Source organism: Entelurus aequoreus, linkage group LG10, assembly GCF_033978785.1.
Source record: "Entelurus aequoreus isolate RoL-2023_Sb linkage group LG10, RoL_Eaeq_v1.1, whole genome shotgun sequence".
NCBI classification, from domain to species: domain Eukaryota; kingdom Metazoa; phylum Chordata; class Actinopteri; order Syngnathiformes; family Syngnathidae; genus Entelurus; species Entelurus aequoreus.
This window is the reverse complement of record NC_084740.1, coordinates 42,631,443-42,646,871: the sequence shown is the minus strand read 5'-3', so window position 1 is coordinate 42,646,871 and position 15,429 is coordinate 42,631,443. Positions and strand designations below refer to the sequence as shown.

The window sequence follows — 15,429 nt, the reverse complement described above, 5'->3', positions numbered from 1 at the left end:
TTTATGTAATTAACTATTATAGTTTAGCTCCCCCCCATCTTTTCAAAATCTCCGCAAACATGTCCCAAACGTTTGTACTACCTTTGTGCTGCTAATTTGTTCTTCTATTATAGTTTATATGTTATTAACTATTATAGTTTTTATGTAAACTATGATCATTTTTGTTATTAACTATTATAGTTTTTATATTATTAACTATGACAGTTTTTATATTAACTATGATAGTTTTGTTATTAACTATGAAAGTTTTTATTTTATTAACTATGATAGCTTTATGTTATTAACTATGATAGTTTTTATATTATTAACTATTATAGTTTTTATGTTATTAACTATGATATTTTTATGTTATTAACTATGATAGTTTTTATATTATTAACTATGACAGTTTTTATGTTACTAACTATGATAGCTTTATGTTATTAACTATGATAGTTTTTATATTATTAACTATTATAGTTTTTATGTAAACTATGATAGTTTTTATATTATTAACTATTATAGTTTTTATATTATTAACTATGACAGTTTTTATATTAACTATGGTAGTTTTATGTTATTAACTATGATAGTTTTTATATTATTAACTATGACAGTTTTTATGTTATTAACTATGATAGTTTTATGTTATTAACTATGATAGTTTTTATATTATTAACTATGACAGTTTTTATGTTATTAACTATGATAGTTTTATGTTATTAACTATGATAGTTTTCATATTATTAACTATGACAGTTTTTATGTTATTAACTATGATAGTTTTATATTATTAACTATGACAGTTTTTATGTTACTAACTATGGTAGTTTTATGTTAACTATGATAGTTTTTATATTATTAACTATTAGTTTTTATGTTATTACCTATTATAGTGTTTATTGGTATTACAGTTGTTATGTTATTATTATAGTTTTTATGATATTAACTATGACAGTTTTTTTATCTTATTAAATAACTATTGTAGTTTTTGTTATCAAGTGTGATAGTGTGTATGTTATTAACTAATATAGTTTTTATGTTATTAACTATTATAGTTTTTATATTATTAACTATGACAGTTTTTATGTTATTAACTATGATAGTTTTTATGTTAACTATGATAGTTTTTATGTTAACTATGATAGTTTTTATGTTATTAACTATTATAGTTTTTATATTATTAACTATGACAGTTTTTATGTTATTAACTATGATAGTTTTATGTTATTAACTATGATAGTTTTCATATTATTAACTATTATAGTTTTTATGTTATTAACTATGATATTTTTATGTTATTAACTTTGATAGTTTTTATATTATTAACTATGACAGTTTTTATGTTACTAACTATGATAGTTTTATGTTATTAACTATGATAGTTTTTATATTATTAACTATTATAGTTTTTATGTTATTAACTATGATAGTGTTTGTTGGTATTAGAGTTGTTATGTTATTATTATAGTTTTTATGATAATAATTATGATAGTTTTTTATCTTATTAAATAACTATTGTAGTTTTTGTTATCAACAATGATAGTTTGTATGTTATTAACTAATATAGTTCGTATGTTATCAGCTATTATAGTTTTTATGTTATTAACTATTATAGTTGTTTATGTCATTAAGTATTATAGTTTATGTTATTAGCTATTATAGTTTTTATGTTAAATATTATAATTGTTATGTTATTGACAATGATAGTTTTTATGTTATTGACATGTTATTATTGTGACGTGAACGGAATTATATTTATATAGCGCTTTTTGTCGAGTGACTCAAAGCGCTTTACATTGTCAAACCCAATATCTAAGTTATTTTATTTTATTATTATTTTTAAAGCAGTGTGGGTGGCACTGGGAGCACCTGGGTAAAGTGTCTTGCCCAAGGACACAACGGCAGTGACTAGGATGGCGGAAGCTGGGATAGAACCTGCAATCCTGAAGTTGCTGGCACGGCCGCTCTACCAACCGAGCTATACTTAACGTTATTCATAACAATAAGTTAACAACATAAAAACAATAAGTTAATAACAGAAAAACGATAATACTTAACATAAAAAGTATAAGTTAACAAAATAAAAACAATAAGTTAACATAAAGAGCATAAGTTAATAACAATAGTTAACATAAAACTATAACAGTTAACATAAAAACTATAATAGTTAACATAAAACTATATTAGTTAACATAAAAACTATAATAATTCACATAAAAACTTGAATAGACAAAAATATCTGCAGCACAAACAAAGGAGACTAGTTAGTGGATATGTTGACACGGTGGGGAGTCTGGACATCACTCCTCAGAAAACGTATTTTAGAACCACTTCAAAAACGTAACGGCACAAAGAATGTCAGCATCATTTAATATTTGCAAAGATGATGACATCATCTACCTCACCTGGTTCCCAAGACTTCCCTCCAACGCCCTCCAGGCCACAAGATAACGAGTGTGACTTCAATTAGACTTACAACACCCACAATTTCATTTCCCTTTGGCTTTTGATCACAACACTTGTTTTTCACTGTTTGCCTGCCAGCTTGGAGCACACTGACTTTACGATATTATCGGCCGATAAATGCTTTAAAATGTAATATCGGAAATTATCGGCATCGGTTTCAAAATGATCGGTATCGGTAAAATGTACAGAGCGCCAATAAACCGTAAAGGCACTGCCTTTGCGTGCCGGTCCAATCACATAATATCTACGGCTTTTCACACACACAAGTGAATGCAAGGCATACTTGGTCAACAGCCATACAGGTCACACTGAGGGTGGCCGTATAAACAACTTTAACACTGTTACAAATGTGCGCCACACTGTGAACCCACACCAAACAAGAATGACAAACTAACATTTCGGGAGAACATCCGCACCGTAACACAACATAAACACAACAGAACCAATACCCAGAACCTTTTGCAGCACTAACTCTTCCGGGACGCTACAATATACACCCCCCGCTACCCCATACCCCCGCCCACCTCAACCCTGCCCCCCCCCCCCCAACCCCGCCCACCTCAACCTCCTCATGCTCTCTCAGGGAGAGCATGTCCCCAAATTCCAAGCTGCTGTTTTGAGGCATGTTAAAGGCCTACTGAAATGATTTTTTTTTATTTAAACGGGGATAGCAGATCCATTCTATGTGTCATACTTGATCATTTCGCGATATTGCCATATTTTTGCTGAAAGGATTTAGTAGAGAACATCGATGATAAAGTTCGCAACTTTTGGTCGCTGATAAAAAAAAGCCTTACCTGTACCGGAAGTAGCGTGACGTCACAGGTTGAAAGGCTCCTCACATTTCCCCATTGTTTACACCAGCAGCGAGAGCGATTCGGACCGAGAAAGCCACGATTACCCCATTAATTTGAGCCAGGATGAAAGATTCGTGGATGAGGAACGTGAGAGTGAAGGACTAGAGTGTAGTGCAGGACGTATCTTTTTTCGCTCTGACCGTAACTTAGGTACAAGCTGGCTCATTGGATTCCACACTCTCTCCTTTTTCTATTGTGGATCACGGATTTGTATTATAAACCACCTCGGATACTATATCCTCTTGAAAATGAGAGTCGAGAACGCGAAATGGACATTCACAGTAACTTTTATCTCCACGACGATACATCGGCGAAGCACTTTAGCTACGGAGCTAACGTGATAGCATCGGGCTAAACTGCAGGTAGAAACAAAATAAATAAACCCCTGACTGGAAGGATAGATAGAAAATCAGCAATACTATTAAACCATGGACATGTAACTACACGGTTAATGCTTTCCAGCTTGGCGAAGCTTAACAATGCTGTTGCTAACGACGCCATTGAAGCTAACTTAGCAACGGGACCTCACAGAGCTATGCTAAAAACATTAGCGCTCCACCTACGCCAGCCAGCCCTCATCTGCTCATCAACACCCGTGCTCACCTGCGTTCCAGCGATCGACGGCGCGACAAAGGACTTCACCCGATCATCCGTGCGGTCAGCGGCTAGCGTCAGATAGCGCGTCTGCTATCCAACTCAAAGTCCTCCTGGTTGTGTTGCTGCAGCCAGCCGCTAATACACCGATCCCACCTACAGCTTTCTTCTTTGCAGTCTTCATTGTTTCATTAAACAAATTGCAAAAGATTCACCAACACAGATGTCCAGAATACTGTGGAATTTTGAGATGAAAACAGAGCTTTTTGTATTGGATTCAATGGTGTCCGAATACTTCCGTTTAACTATTGACGTCACGCGCATAACGTCATCATACATAGACGTTTTCAACCGGAAGTTTAGCGTGAAATTTAAAATGTCACTTTATAAGTTAACCCGGCCGTATTGGCATGTGTTGCAATGCTAAGATTTCATCATTAATATATAAACTATCAGACTGCGTGGTCGCTAGTAGTGGCTTTCAGTAGGCCTTTAAAACAAATAATGCACTTTGTGACTTCAATAATAAATATGGCAGTGCCATGTTGGCATTTTTTTCCATAACTTGAGGTTGATTTATTTTGGAAAACCTTGTTACATTGTTTAATGCATCCAGCGGGGCGTCACAACAAAATCAGGCATAATAATGTGTTCATTCCACGACTGTATATATCGGTATCGGTTGATATCGGAATCGGTAATTAAGAGTTGGACAATATCGGAAATCGGCAAAAAAGCCATTATCGGACATCTCTACCCCAAACACACGTCAAAAGTGGTAAAGGAATGGCTAAATCAGGCTAGAATGAAGGTTTTAGAATGGCCTTCCCAAAGTCCTGACTTAAACGTGTGGACAATGCTGAAGAAACAAGTCCATGTCAGAAAATCAACACATTTAGCTGAACTGCATCAATTTAGTGGTCAAGTGGTCAAGCAGAAGCTTGTGGATGGCTACCAAAAGCGCCTTATTGCAGGTAAACTTGCCAAGGGAAATGTAAGCAAATATTAACATTGCTGTATGTATACTTTTGACCACTCACATTTTCAGTAGAGCCATAATAAATTCATAAAAGGAGCAAACTTCATGAATGTTTTTTGTGAGCAACAAGTATGTGCTCCAATCACTACATCACAGAAAAATAAGAGTTGTAGAAATGATTATTATTGGTAAGTTTTGACCACGACTGAAGCTTCCTGCATCACACAATACTTGTTTGAATTGACAAATGTGCCCTTTTATTGTTCAACGATTATTTCCCCATGTCTAGCTTGTGTGCTATCGTGTGCTTAGCTGTTGTGTAGCTGCCAGCTCCTAGTAGCCTAGCATGTTTACCTTTTGTAAATGACTATTATTACATGATTCATTATTGTACAAATGTAGTTATTATCACGCAATTCCGTTTTTGGAACGATTAATCACAAAAAAAGTGAGGCGTTAGGTGAATAAAATGGCAAGAGGAGGAAAAAGTTGTAGGGTTTTTTATGCACAATGATGACAAAAAAAACAAAAAAACATCCCATGTTTATATCTTCCCGTTTAGATGAAGAATAAATTATATTAATCATGATGAGTTAGGGGGGGAAAAAGTGCCGTAGACGAGCGTCTTTTCGTGTCTTTCCTGCCATCTCCGCGTCTAAGTTGAATGTCAAAGTTGACTAACTTGTGGGTTTATGTCCACAACCTTCTTACAAACCCCGTTTCCATATGAGTTGGGAAATTGTGTTAGACATAAATATAAACGGAATACAATGATTTGCAAATCATTTTCAACCCATATTCAGTTGAATATGCTACAAAGACAACATATTTGATGTTCAAACTCATAAACATTTTCTTTTTTTTGCAAATAATCATTAACTTTAGAATTTGATGCCAGCAACACGTGACAAAGAAGTTGGGAAAGGTGGCAATAAATACTGATAAAGTTGAGGAATGCTCATCAAACACTTATTTGGAACATCCCACAGGTGAACAGGCAAATTGGGAACAGGTGGGTGCCATGATTGGGTATAAAAGTAGATTCCATGAAATGCTCAGTCATTCGCAAACAAGGGTGGGGCGAGGGTCACCACTTTGTCAACAAATGCCTGAGCAAATTGTTGAACAGTTTAAGAAAAACCTTTCTCCAGCAGCTATTGCAAGGAATTTAGGGATTTCACCATCTACGCTCCGTAATATCATCAAAGGGTTCAGAGAATCTGGAGAAATCACTGCACGTAAGCAGCTAAGCCCGTGACCTTCCATCCCTCAGGCTGTACTGCATCAACAAGCGACATCAGTGTGTAAAGGATATCACCACATGGGCTCAGGAACACTTCAGAAACCCACTGTCAGTAATTACAGTTGGTCGCTACATCTGTAAGTGCAAGTTAAAACTCTCCTATGCAAGGCGAAAACCGTTTATCAACAACGCCCAGAAACGCCGTCGGCTTCGCTGGGCCTGAGCTCATCTAAGATGGACTGATACAAAGTGGAAAAGTGTTCTGTGGTCTGACGAGTCCACATTTCAAATTGTTTTTGCAAACTGTGGACGTCGTGTCCTCCGGACCAAAGAGGAAAAGAACCATCCGGATTGTTATAGGTGCAAAGTTGACAAGCCAGCATGTGTGATGGTATGGGGGTGTATTAGTGCCCAAGACATGGGTAACTTACACATCTGTGAAGGCACCATTAATGCTGAAAGGTACATACAGCTTTTGGAGCAACATATGTTGCCATCCAAGCAACGTTACCATGGACGCCCCTGCTTATTTCAGCAAGACGATGCCAAGCCACGTGTTACATCAACGTGGCTTCATAGTAAAAGAGTGCGGGTACTAGACTGGCCTGCCTGTAGGGATGATACTCGAAACCGGTTTTCCCGGTTGTTTGATAAGAAAAGAACCGAGTCCTCGGACTCGAATCCCTTTTTGAGAACCGGTACCCGTTATCGAGACCACTATAGTAAAGGAAAAGAGTTGATTCTTTATTCGAATCCCGTCCCGACCAGAAATGCTCCGTGGGTCATTAGGCGCAGATAGCGAAAGCAGGAAAACAATGGACGGGAAAAAGCGCTCCAAGGTGTAATAAAGTTCAAAACAAAAGCTATAATCCATCGAATAACTTTACTGAGAGATTTTAGCAGGGTAAAACACATGACCAACACTTTTACGACCAACCCGGAAACATATCAACCAGGCTAGCAACGCACCTCCTTTACGGCAGCTGTCGCAACGTTCTTAAAACAACCGCAGCACATACATATATATACAACATATCTCCCTTTTTTAACTTTTGTTTTTCTTTCCTTGTAAACAAAACAAAATCACACTGTAGATGTGTTGTCTGTCTAATTATAAATAATGCAGACGAGGCGTGTTGGCTGAGTTCTTGACGTTTACTTTCACAGCGTGGCAACATGCAACACTTTTCGGGGCTACCGCGCATGCTCGTAACTCCCGTTGCATGCTGGGTAGTGTAGTTGTTATATTCTCTCGCTCATAACATTTTTCCCCCTATAAAGAAATAATGTTAACTCAATAAAGTGCATTTCTTTTTTTAGCTTTAACTTTTCATTTATTAGCATTGTAACCACATTTGCAAATAACTTTTCTCTTCATAGAATGTTCTTTCAATAAAGAAATAAAGTGCAAAAATGTCAAAGCATCATAACAAACAGTTATGTCAAATAGCAGCAGAAGTGCACTTTTTGGAGAGCTGTATTATTTTCAGTTTTGTGCCCAAGGGACTGATTTTATTTAACACTATATTATTATTTATACACCTTTAGTGATCACAGAGACAGCTTGTTTTTGTGTTACTGTATATATTTGTTTCTCTGAAAAATCCCACTTAATATACTTTGGGTAACAACAGTCAATATTTATTTATTTTATTTTATTTTTTTAGGTGGGTAACAGTCAATATTTATTTATTTATTAGATTTTATTTTTTTATTATATAATAAAAGTGAGCTTTTGTTAAACCAAATATTGTGTGTTTTTTTCCATATACAACAACCTATCTGGACTCGATAAGAGAATCGATAAGGAATCGGTTCGATAAGAGGATTCGATAATAGGCTCGAACTCGATAATTCCTTATCAAACATCATCCCTACCTGCCTGTAGTCCAGACCTGTCTCCCATTGAAAATGTGTGGCGCAATATGAAGCCTAAAATAGCACAAGGGAGACCCCCGGACTGTTGAACAACTTAAGCTGTACATCAAGCAAGAATGGGAAAGAATTCCACCTGAGAAGCTTCAAAAATGTGTCTCCTCAGTTCCCAAACCTTTACTGAGTGTTGTTAAAAGGAAAGGCCATGTAACACAGTGGTGAACATGCCCTTTGGCACGTGTTGCAGCCATGAAATTCTAAGTTAATTATTATTTGCAAAAAATAAATAAAGTTTATGAGTTTGAACATCAAATATGTTGTCTTTGTAGTGCATTCAATTGAATATGGGCTGAAAAGGATTTGGAAATCATTGTATTCCGTTTATATTTACATCTAACACAATTTCCCAACTCATATGGAAACGGGGTTTGTACTATCCAGGTGAGAGACATGATTTATAATGTTAAATTAACTTTTACATTATTTAGATCTGGAAAAAATAAAGTTCAATCTTAGGGGGGCACCTGGGAAGTTTTATTCTGTTTGGGGTGGTGTGGTTGACTACATAGCTAAATTAAAGACGCTATAGGATACATGAAAAGTGCACCTTTCACAAACCAGCTTCCTTTTTTATTTTTTCTTTACATTTATTCTGGGTGTATATTTATTATCTGCCTATGTTGAGAAGAAAGTGATGTACTAATTATTTTCCATTTGTGACTGTACCTTTAACTTATGTAGGACCTGGGGGGGGGGGGGGGGGTTGTGTGTGTATGGGGTGTGTGTTGGGTTGCTGTTCTTGGAAGTGGGTGGGGGGAAAAAAAAAGAAAAAAAAGGAAAATGTGATTACTGTTCTATTGTATAGTGTAATACCTGTCAAATTCAATAAAAACCTTTATTAAAAAAAAAATTAACTTTTACTAACTCAGAGTCTAAACATGTAAAATGTATATATTTTCATCATTTTAAGCATACGGCGGCGTTTTAAGTTTCACTTTTCCCTCCAACAACAACACTACTAATCATGGCGGACTTCATGAGAGACAACAAACATGCAAAACAATCACTTACTGCACAATGTCTGCTCTCACTGGGATAAAGACTGATGGGATGTTTATATCTTCCCGTTTAGATGAAGAATAAATTATATTCATCATGAAGGGTTGGGGGGGGGGGGCCGTAGACGAGCGTCTTTTCGTGTCATTCCTGCCATCTCCGCGTCAAAGTTGACTAACTTGTGGGTTTATGTCCACAACCTTCTACTATCCAGGTGAGAGACATGATTTATAATATGAAATTAACTTTTACTAACGCAGAGGCTCAATATGTCAATATAGCAGAATCAGCTAGTGAGCTCTCTGATACCGGCGCGGCGAAAAGTAGTTCCTCTGCGTTAGCGCTTAAAATAGCAATGTCGCTAACACCATATTTTTCGGACTATTGATATAAGCCGCACCCACTCAATTTTAGAAGAAAAAAATATGTTTTTCCATATATTAGCTGCACCAGACTATAAGTCGCAGATATATACGTTGTGAAATGAGTTATTTACCAAGAAATATTCTGTAAATGTTTATTTACATACCTTAATTGTTTCTGTAACACGGCAGTAAAACGGCGGATCAAACAAAACAGAAGCTAGCTCTCCAATTAGCTAAACAGACTCAGTAACTCCACGGCGACGTTTTGGTGAACTTACAAAACTGAAACAATACGAAAGGAACGCCATTGCAGTGTTTCCCATAAACTGCCAAGATACCTGTGGCGGCGGGGGCGTGGCTATGGGCGTGGCTGTGGGCGTGGTCACCATGACATCATTGAGTAATTTGCGTAATTTACTACAATGATTTGATTTTCTCTAAAAAGGCTCAAAAAATTTATACTTACTAATTAATAATGACAGTTTTGTTTTAAACGTCCATCCATCCATTTTACAATATAATTACAACACTTTATGTACCTATTTATATACAGATTTGAACAATAAGTTATTCACTGAAATATATTTATTAATTGTGGTTCTAACAAAAAAAAAATCTTATAAAATATAAAAGCTAAAATGTCTCAAAGCTCTGCCCCTTTAATTAGTGCATACTAAATCATTTAACTTTAGCCTACTACTACAACCATATTATTTACCAGCAACATAAAGTGAAACAGAGGCAGAGGTGTCCTGCCACAGTCAGTAACAAATAAACAGAAAACAGTAGTGGTGGTAGATAGACACAGAGCTTCATCAAACATCTGATCCACGGAACAAAGAGCTCCAAAAATCTTGAACTTTAGACTGCCATCAGTTTTACTCCCTACACTTAACCATGTGTTTCCTACTGCCTGCAGACTTTGCACCCTTTGTTATATACACATGTTGTGTTTCTAATATAAATACATTTAATAAAGTCAAATACAAATAAGGCAACAAGAGAAGTATCCTACACTTCTCTTTTGTAAAGTAAATCTGAACAGCCGATACGGGCATCTACATCAACTATATGATTTGCCTGAGAAGCTGGAGAGGACAAAAAATGTTTTATTTTATTTTATTTTTATTTATTTTTATTTATTTTTTTAATATTGTGGTGGACGTAATTCTTTCGTGGCAGGCCGCCACAATTAAATGAATGTGTGGGAAACACTGACTTAGAGAGTGTACATAAAAACTTTCACGGTGTTGTTTTAGATGTTTTTTAGAACGCTTTATAGGCGGAATAGAGCGAATCCCATTTTTTTTTTTTTATTTGTGGCGGACGTAATTCTTTCGTGGCGGGCCGTCACAAATAAATGAATGTGTGGGAAACCCTGCACAGACACGCGTAAATGTGTTAGCATATTAGCAATTGCTAACAACAGTAGCGTCGTTACATTACGAAAGCACGTACAAACATGCATGAAAACACTCCTATAGACATCACACATGGGACGCTGTATTTTTCGGATTATAAATCGCTCCGGAGTATAAATCGCACCGGCCGAAAATGCATAATAAAGAAGGGAAAAAACATATATAAGTCGCACTAGAGTGACTTAAGTCGCATTTTTGGGGGGAAATGTATTTGATAAAAGCCAACACCAAGAATACACATTTGAAAGGCAATTTAAAATAAATAAAGAATAGTGAACAACAGGCTGAATAAGTGTACGTTATATGAGGCATAAATAACCAACTGGTATGTTAACGTAACATATTATGGTAAGAGTCATTCAAATAACTATAACATATAGAACATGCTATACGTTTACCAAACAATCTGTCACTCCTAATCGCTAAATCCCATGAAATCTTCTTCCTCTGTGTCGCTTCTAAAAAACTCTGCCAACTCCAAAAGGTAGACAATGCGCCGCTTCCTCCTCTATCGGTAAGTCTAGTCCAGACCTGGGCAAATTAAGGCCCGGGGGCCATATGCGGCCCGTTGAGCTTTTCAATCTGGCCCGCCGGACATTCCCAAATAATTTTTTTAGATCTTTAAAATGTAAAGTGTAGCTGCCATTATGATGTGCACTCATCTTTTCTAATGACCGTAAGTCTTCAACTATACAAAGTATTTCAATTAGGGCTGCAACAACTAATCGATTAAATAGATTAAAATCGATTATAAAAATAGTTGGCGATTAATTTAGTCATCAATTCGTTGAAGGAGCGCCCTAAGTGGCTGATCCGTTGGCGGTCCCGTCAGCGGGATTGTGCCGAAAATGTAATTTCAGTTCTTGTGTGTCTTGTACATGTTAAGAATGGACAAATATGCTCTGCTCTGCTCTGCTCTATGCTATTCGCATGCGCAGAGGCTACTTTTTTATTTTTATTGTATTTTTTTTATAAACCTTTATTCATAAACTGCAACATTTACAAACAGCTGATAAACAATAATCAAAATAAGTATGGTGCCAGTATGCTGTTTTTTTTCCAATAAAATACTGGAAAGGATAGAAATGTAGTTTGTCTCTTTTATCCGATTATTAATCGATTAATCGAAATAATAATCGACAGATTAATCGATTATCAAATTAGTTGTTAGTTACAGCCTAATTTCAATGGTTGGAATCTGCGCTTATGGATGATATACCAGTTACTATGGTAATCTAATTAGTAGGGGTGTGGGGGAAAATTGATTCGAATTCGAATCGCGATTCTCACGTTGTGCGATTCAGAATCGATTCTCATTTGTAAAAAAATCTTTTATTTTTTCTTTTTTTTTTAAATTATTATTATTATTTTTTTTTTTTTAATTAATCAATCCAACAAAACAATACACAGCAATACCATAACAATGCAATCCAATTCCAAAAGCAAACCCGACCCAGCAACACTCAGAACTGCAATAAACAGAGCAATTGAGAGGAGACACAAACATGACACGGAACAATCTAAAAGTAGTGAAACAAAAATGAATATTATCAACAACAGTATCAATATTAGTTACAATTTCAACATAGCAGTGATTAAAAATCCCTCATTGACATTATCATTAGACATTTAGTTTATGAGATGCGATGCAAGTGTAAGCCACTGTGACACTATTGTTAATTTTTTGTATTTTTTTATTATTATTAATGTTTGTAATGATAATATCAATGAGGGATTTTTAATCACTGCTATGTTGAAATTGTTACTAATATTGATACTGTTGTTGATAATATTCATTTTGTCTCACTACTTTTAGATTGTTCCTTGTCATGTTTGTGTGTCCTCAATTGCTCTCAATTGCTCGGTTTATTGCTATTCTGAATGTTGCTGGGTCGGGTTTTGTTTTGAAATTGTATTGCATTATTATGGTATTGTTGTGTATTGTTTTCATTAAAAAAAAAAAAAAAAAAAAGTTTTTGAATCGAGAATCGTGTTGAATTGAAAAAAAATCGATTCTGAATCGAATCGTGACCCCCAAGAATCGATTTTGAATCGAATCGTGGGACGCCTAAAGATTCTCAGCCCTACTAATTAGTTACTATGGTCATCTAATTAGTTACTATGGTAATCTACGTCACAGCAGCTCAGACGAGGCACCAAGCAGTGTGGGCGGGAAGCGTTTCCACAGACGCGGAAGGAGATTTTCACAACAAAGTTATAAAGCTTAGTGATATATAGAATAGAATAGAATAGAATAGAATAGAATAGAATAGAATAGAAAGTACTTTATTGATCCCTGGGGGGAATTCAGCAAATATCAGATATATCAGATTGTAGGTGGGTTTATTTTGTACCCTTCGCGTTCATATTTCACTGTTTGTTGCATTTATGTTGCGTTTCACTGGATTGTAAAATATGTCGATCGACAGGCAAAACTGGACAGTCATGCATTACATACTACTTTTGCACTATATTAATTTATATTATTATGTGTTGTCAACTTTGTACTTTTTTTTATGTCATTGCCTGAAATAAATAAATAAATGAAAATGAAATGAATGAAAGGGGGTGTGACATTCATATTTTGTCAATATTCAGTGTTTTATCGCTCATAGAAAAATGTAAAATTCCATTACGGTTTTTTAAGGCGGTCTGTCATAACGTTTTTAGCATTCAATCAGACATTGTCTGATTGAATTATTGGGACGGTGTGGCGAAGTTGGGAGAGTGGCCGTGCCAGCAACCTGAGGGTTCCTGGTTCAAACCCCACCTTCTACCAACCTCGTCACGTCCGTTGTGTTCTTGAGCAAGACACTGCTCCCTTGCTCCTGATGGGTGGTGGTTAGGGCCTTGCATGGCAGCTCCCGCCATCAGTGTGTGAATGGGTGAATGTGGAAATACTGTCAAAGCGCTTTGAGTACCTTGAAGGTAGAAAAGCGCTATACAAGTATAACCCATTTACCATTTATTCTGAGGTTTTATATTAGTGTTCCTAAAAATAGATATACCGGCCCCCAGACACATTTATTTTCCCTAAATGTGGCCCCCGAGTCAAAATAATTGCCCAGGCCTGGTCTAGTCTCTTATGTGAATGAGCTAAATAATATTTGATATTTTACGCTAGTTGTGACAGTGGGCAAAAATCCCCAAAATGTTCTAAAATCACACCCAGGTTTGAGTGCCACAAGTCCCGCAGCAGGTGACCCGAGTCCAAGGGTGCCCGACATGTCCAAAGCGCCCCCAGCAAAGTGCTAATGTGTTAATAATTTCACACATAAGTCGCTCCAGAGTATAAATCGCACCCCCGGCCAAACTATGAAAAAAACTGCGATTTATAATCCGAAAAATACGGTAAGTAAGAATTGTTTTAGTTATATTGTAAAACCTCCCCTTTCAACCTGCAGTGAACAAACTTGTCCGAAAGACGGCGCCATAGCACAAACAACAACAACGCACCTTTTCAGTCCTCTACTTGGGATTAATGAAAACTATGGAATTAAAAAACAGTGTGGCAATTAGTCCATAAATTAGCCACACAGTTTTATAAGCTGCGGGGTTCAAAGTGTAGGGGGGAAAAAAGTAGCAGCGTATAGTGCGGGAATCCCAGCAGACAAAGTGAGTGATGATGGAGATTGTTGATGTATTTACAGTAAGGAGAGTGAAGCATCATGGGAGCCTGATGACACACTTGGACGCGTCAAAGTGACAACATTCACATGTGAAAGTTCCGGTAGCAAACATGTCCTCCACCTGCAGCAGACACCTGGTGACAGGTAGGAGGACGCATGAGTTGCAGCAACACCCCAAAAAAAGTGACTTACATTCGTGGGTTTGTCTCCACAAGGCGAGACCCGAGGTCCTCCGAGCAGAACGAAGTCCTCTCAGAAAGCGAGACTCGCGTCCATCTTCACGCGTTCCTCAGCGGGAGGTCTTTTGGCTCCTTTCCTAGCTCCTTTCCTAGCTCCTTTCCTAGCTCCTTTCGTCAGGTTCGTTCAGGTGCAAACTTGAGGAGAACTCCCCGAAGAGGACTTTCCCTTGCCGCCGCCGCACGCTGACTGCGAGCGAGAACGCGAGTGAGGCCAAGCCGTGGACTTCTTTCTGCCCCCAAAAGTAATTTATTCAACATGTGACGGCGTGCAGACTCCTGCTCTTCCTCCTCCTCCTCCTCCTGTTCCTGCTCCGAGCAGCGCTGCACTCTGCCGCCCCCACGCGGTGCAAGATGGAAGTGTGCATTTCAGGTTTTAGGTGCCCCCGCAGAAGCCAAACGGACCCGGACAGCGTTCAGACAATTACTTTTAGAAAGTCATTTTAGTTACTCGTTACTTTAACAACAACAACAAAAAGAATTGGATCAATTTTTGATAAATGTAATTAATTACTTGGGAAAGTCATTTATACTTAAAAAATAAAGAACATAAAATATCTGGCATACCCATACTTGCCAACCTTGAGACCTCCGAATTCGGGAGATTGGGGTTTCTTTTTAGGTGGGCGGGGCCGGGGGCGGGTTTAAGGGGGAGGAGTATATTTATAGCTACAATTCAGTGAAATTCAAGTATTTCTTTATATATATATATATATATATATATAT

The 15,429-nt window shown here is 36.7% G+C and overlaps 1 protein-coding gene across 2 annotated transcripts in view; it reads right to left on the bottom strand.

Annotated features, from left to right (window-relative positions):
- The window catches only part of LOC133658648 (protocadherin-16-like), a 269,409-nt gene extending 254,399 nt beyond the window's left edge, over positions 1 to 15,010 (bottom strand). Inside the window, exon 1 of one of the 2 annotated variants that reach the window (XM_062060897.1) lies at positions 14,660 to 15,010. Coding sequence is in view for 1 of the 2 variants with exons in the window: in XM_062060896.1 (XP_061916880.1) it covers positions 14,487 to 14,508 (22 nt within the window). In the remaining variant the exon portion in view is untranslated. The other variant, XM_062060896.1, reaches the window with a different exon arrangement.
- Between the last annotated feature and the right edge of the window lie 419 nt (positions 15,011 to 15,429).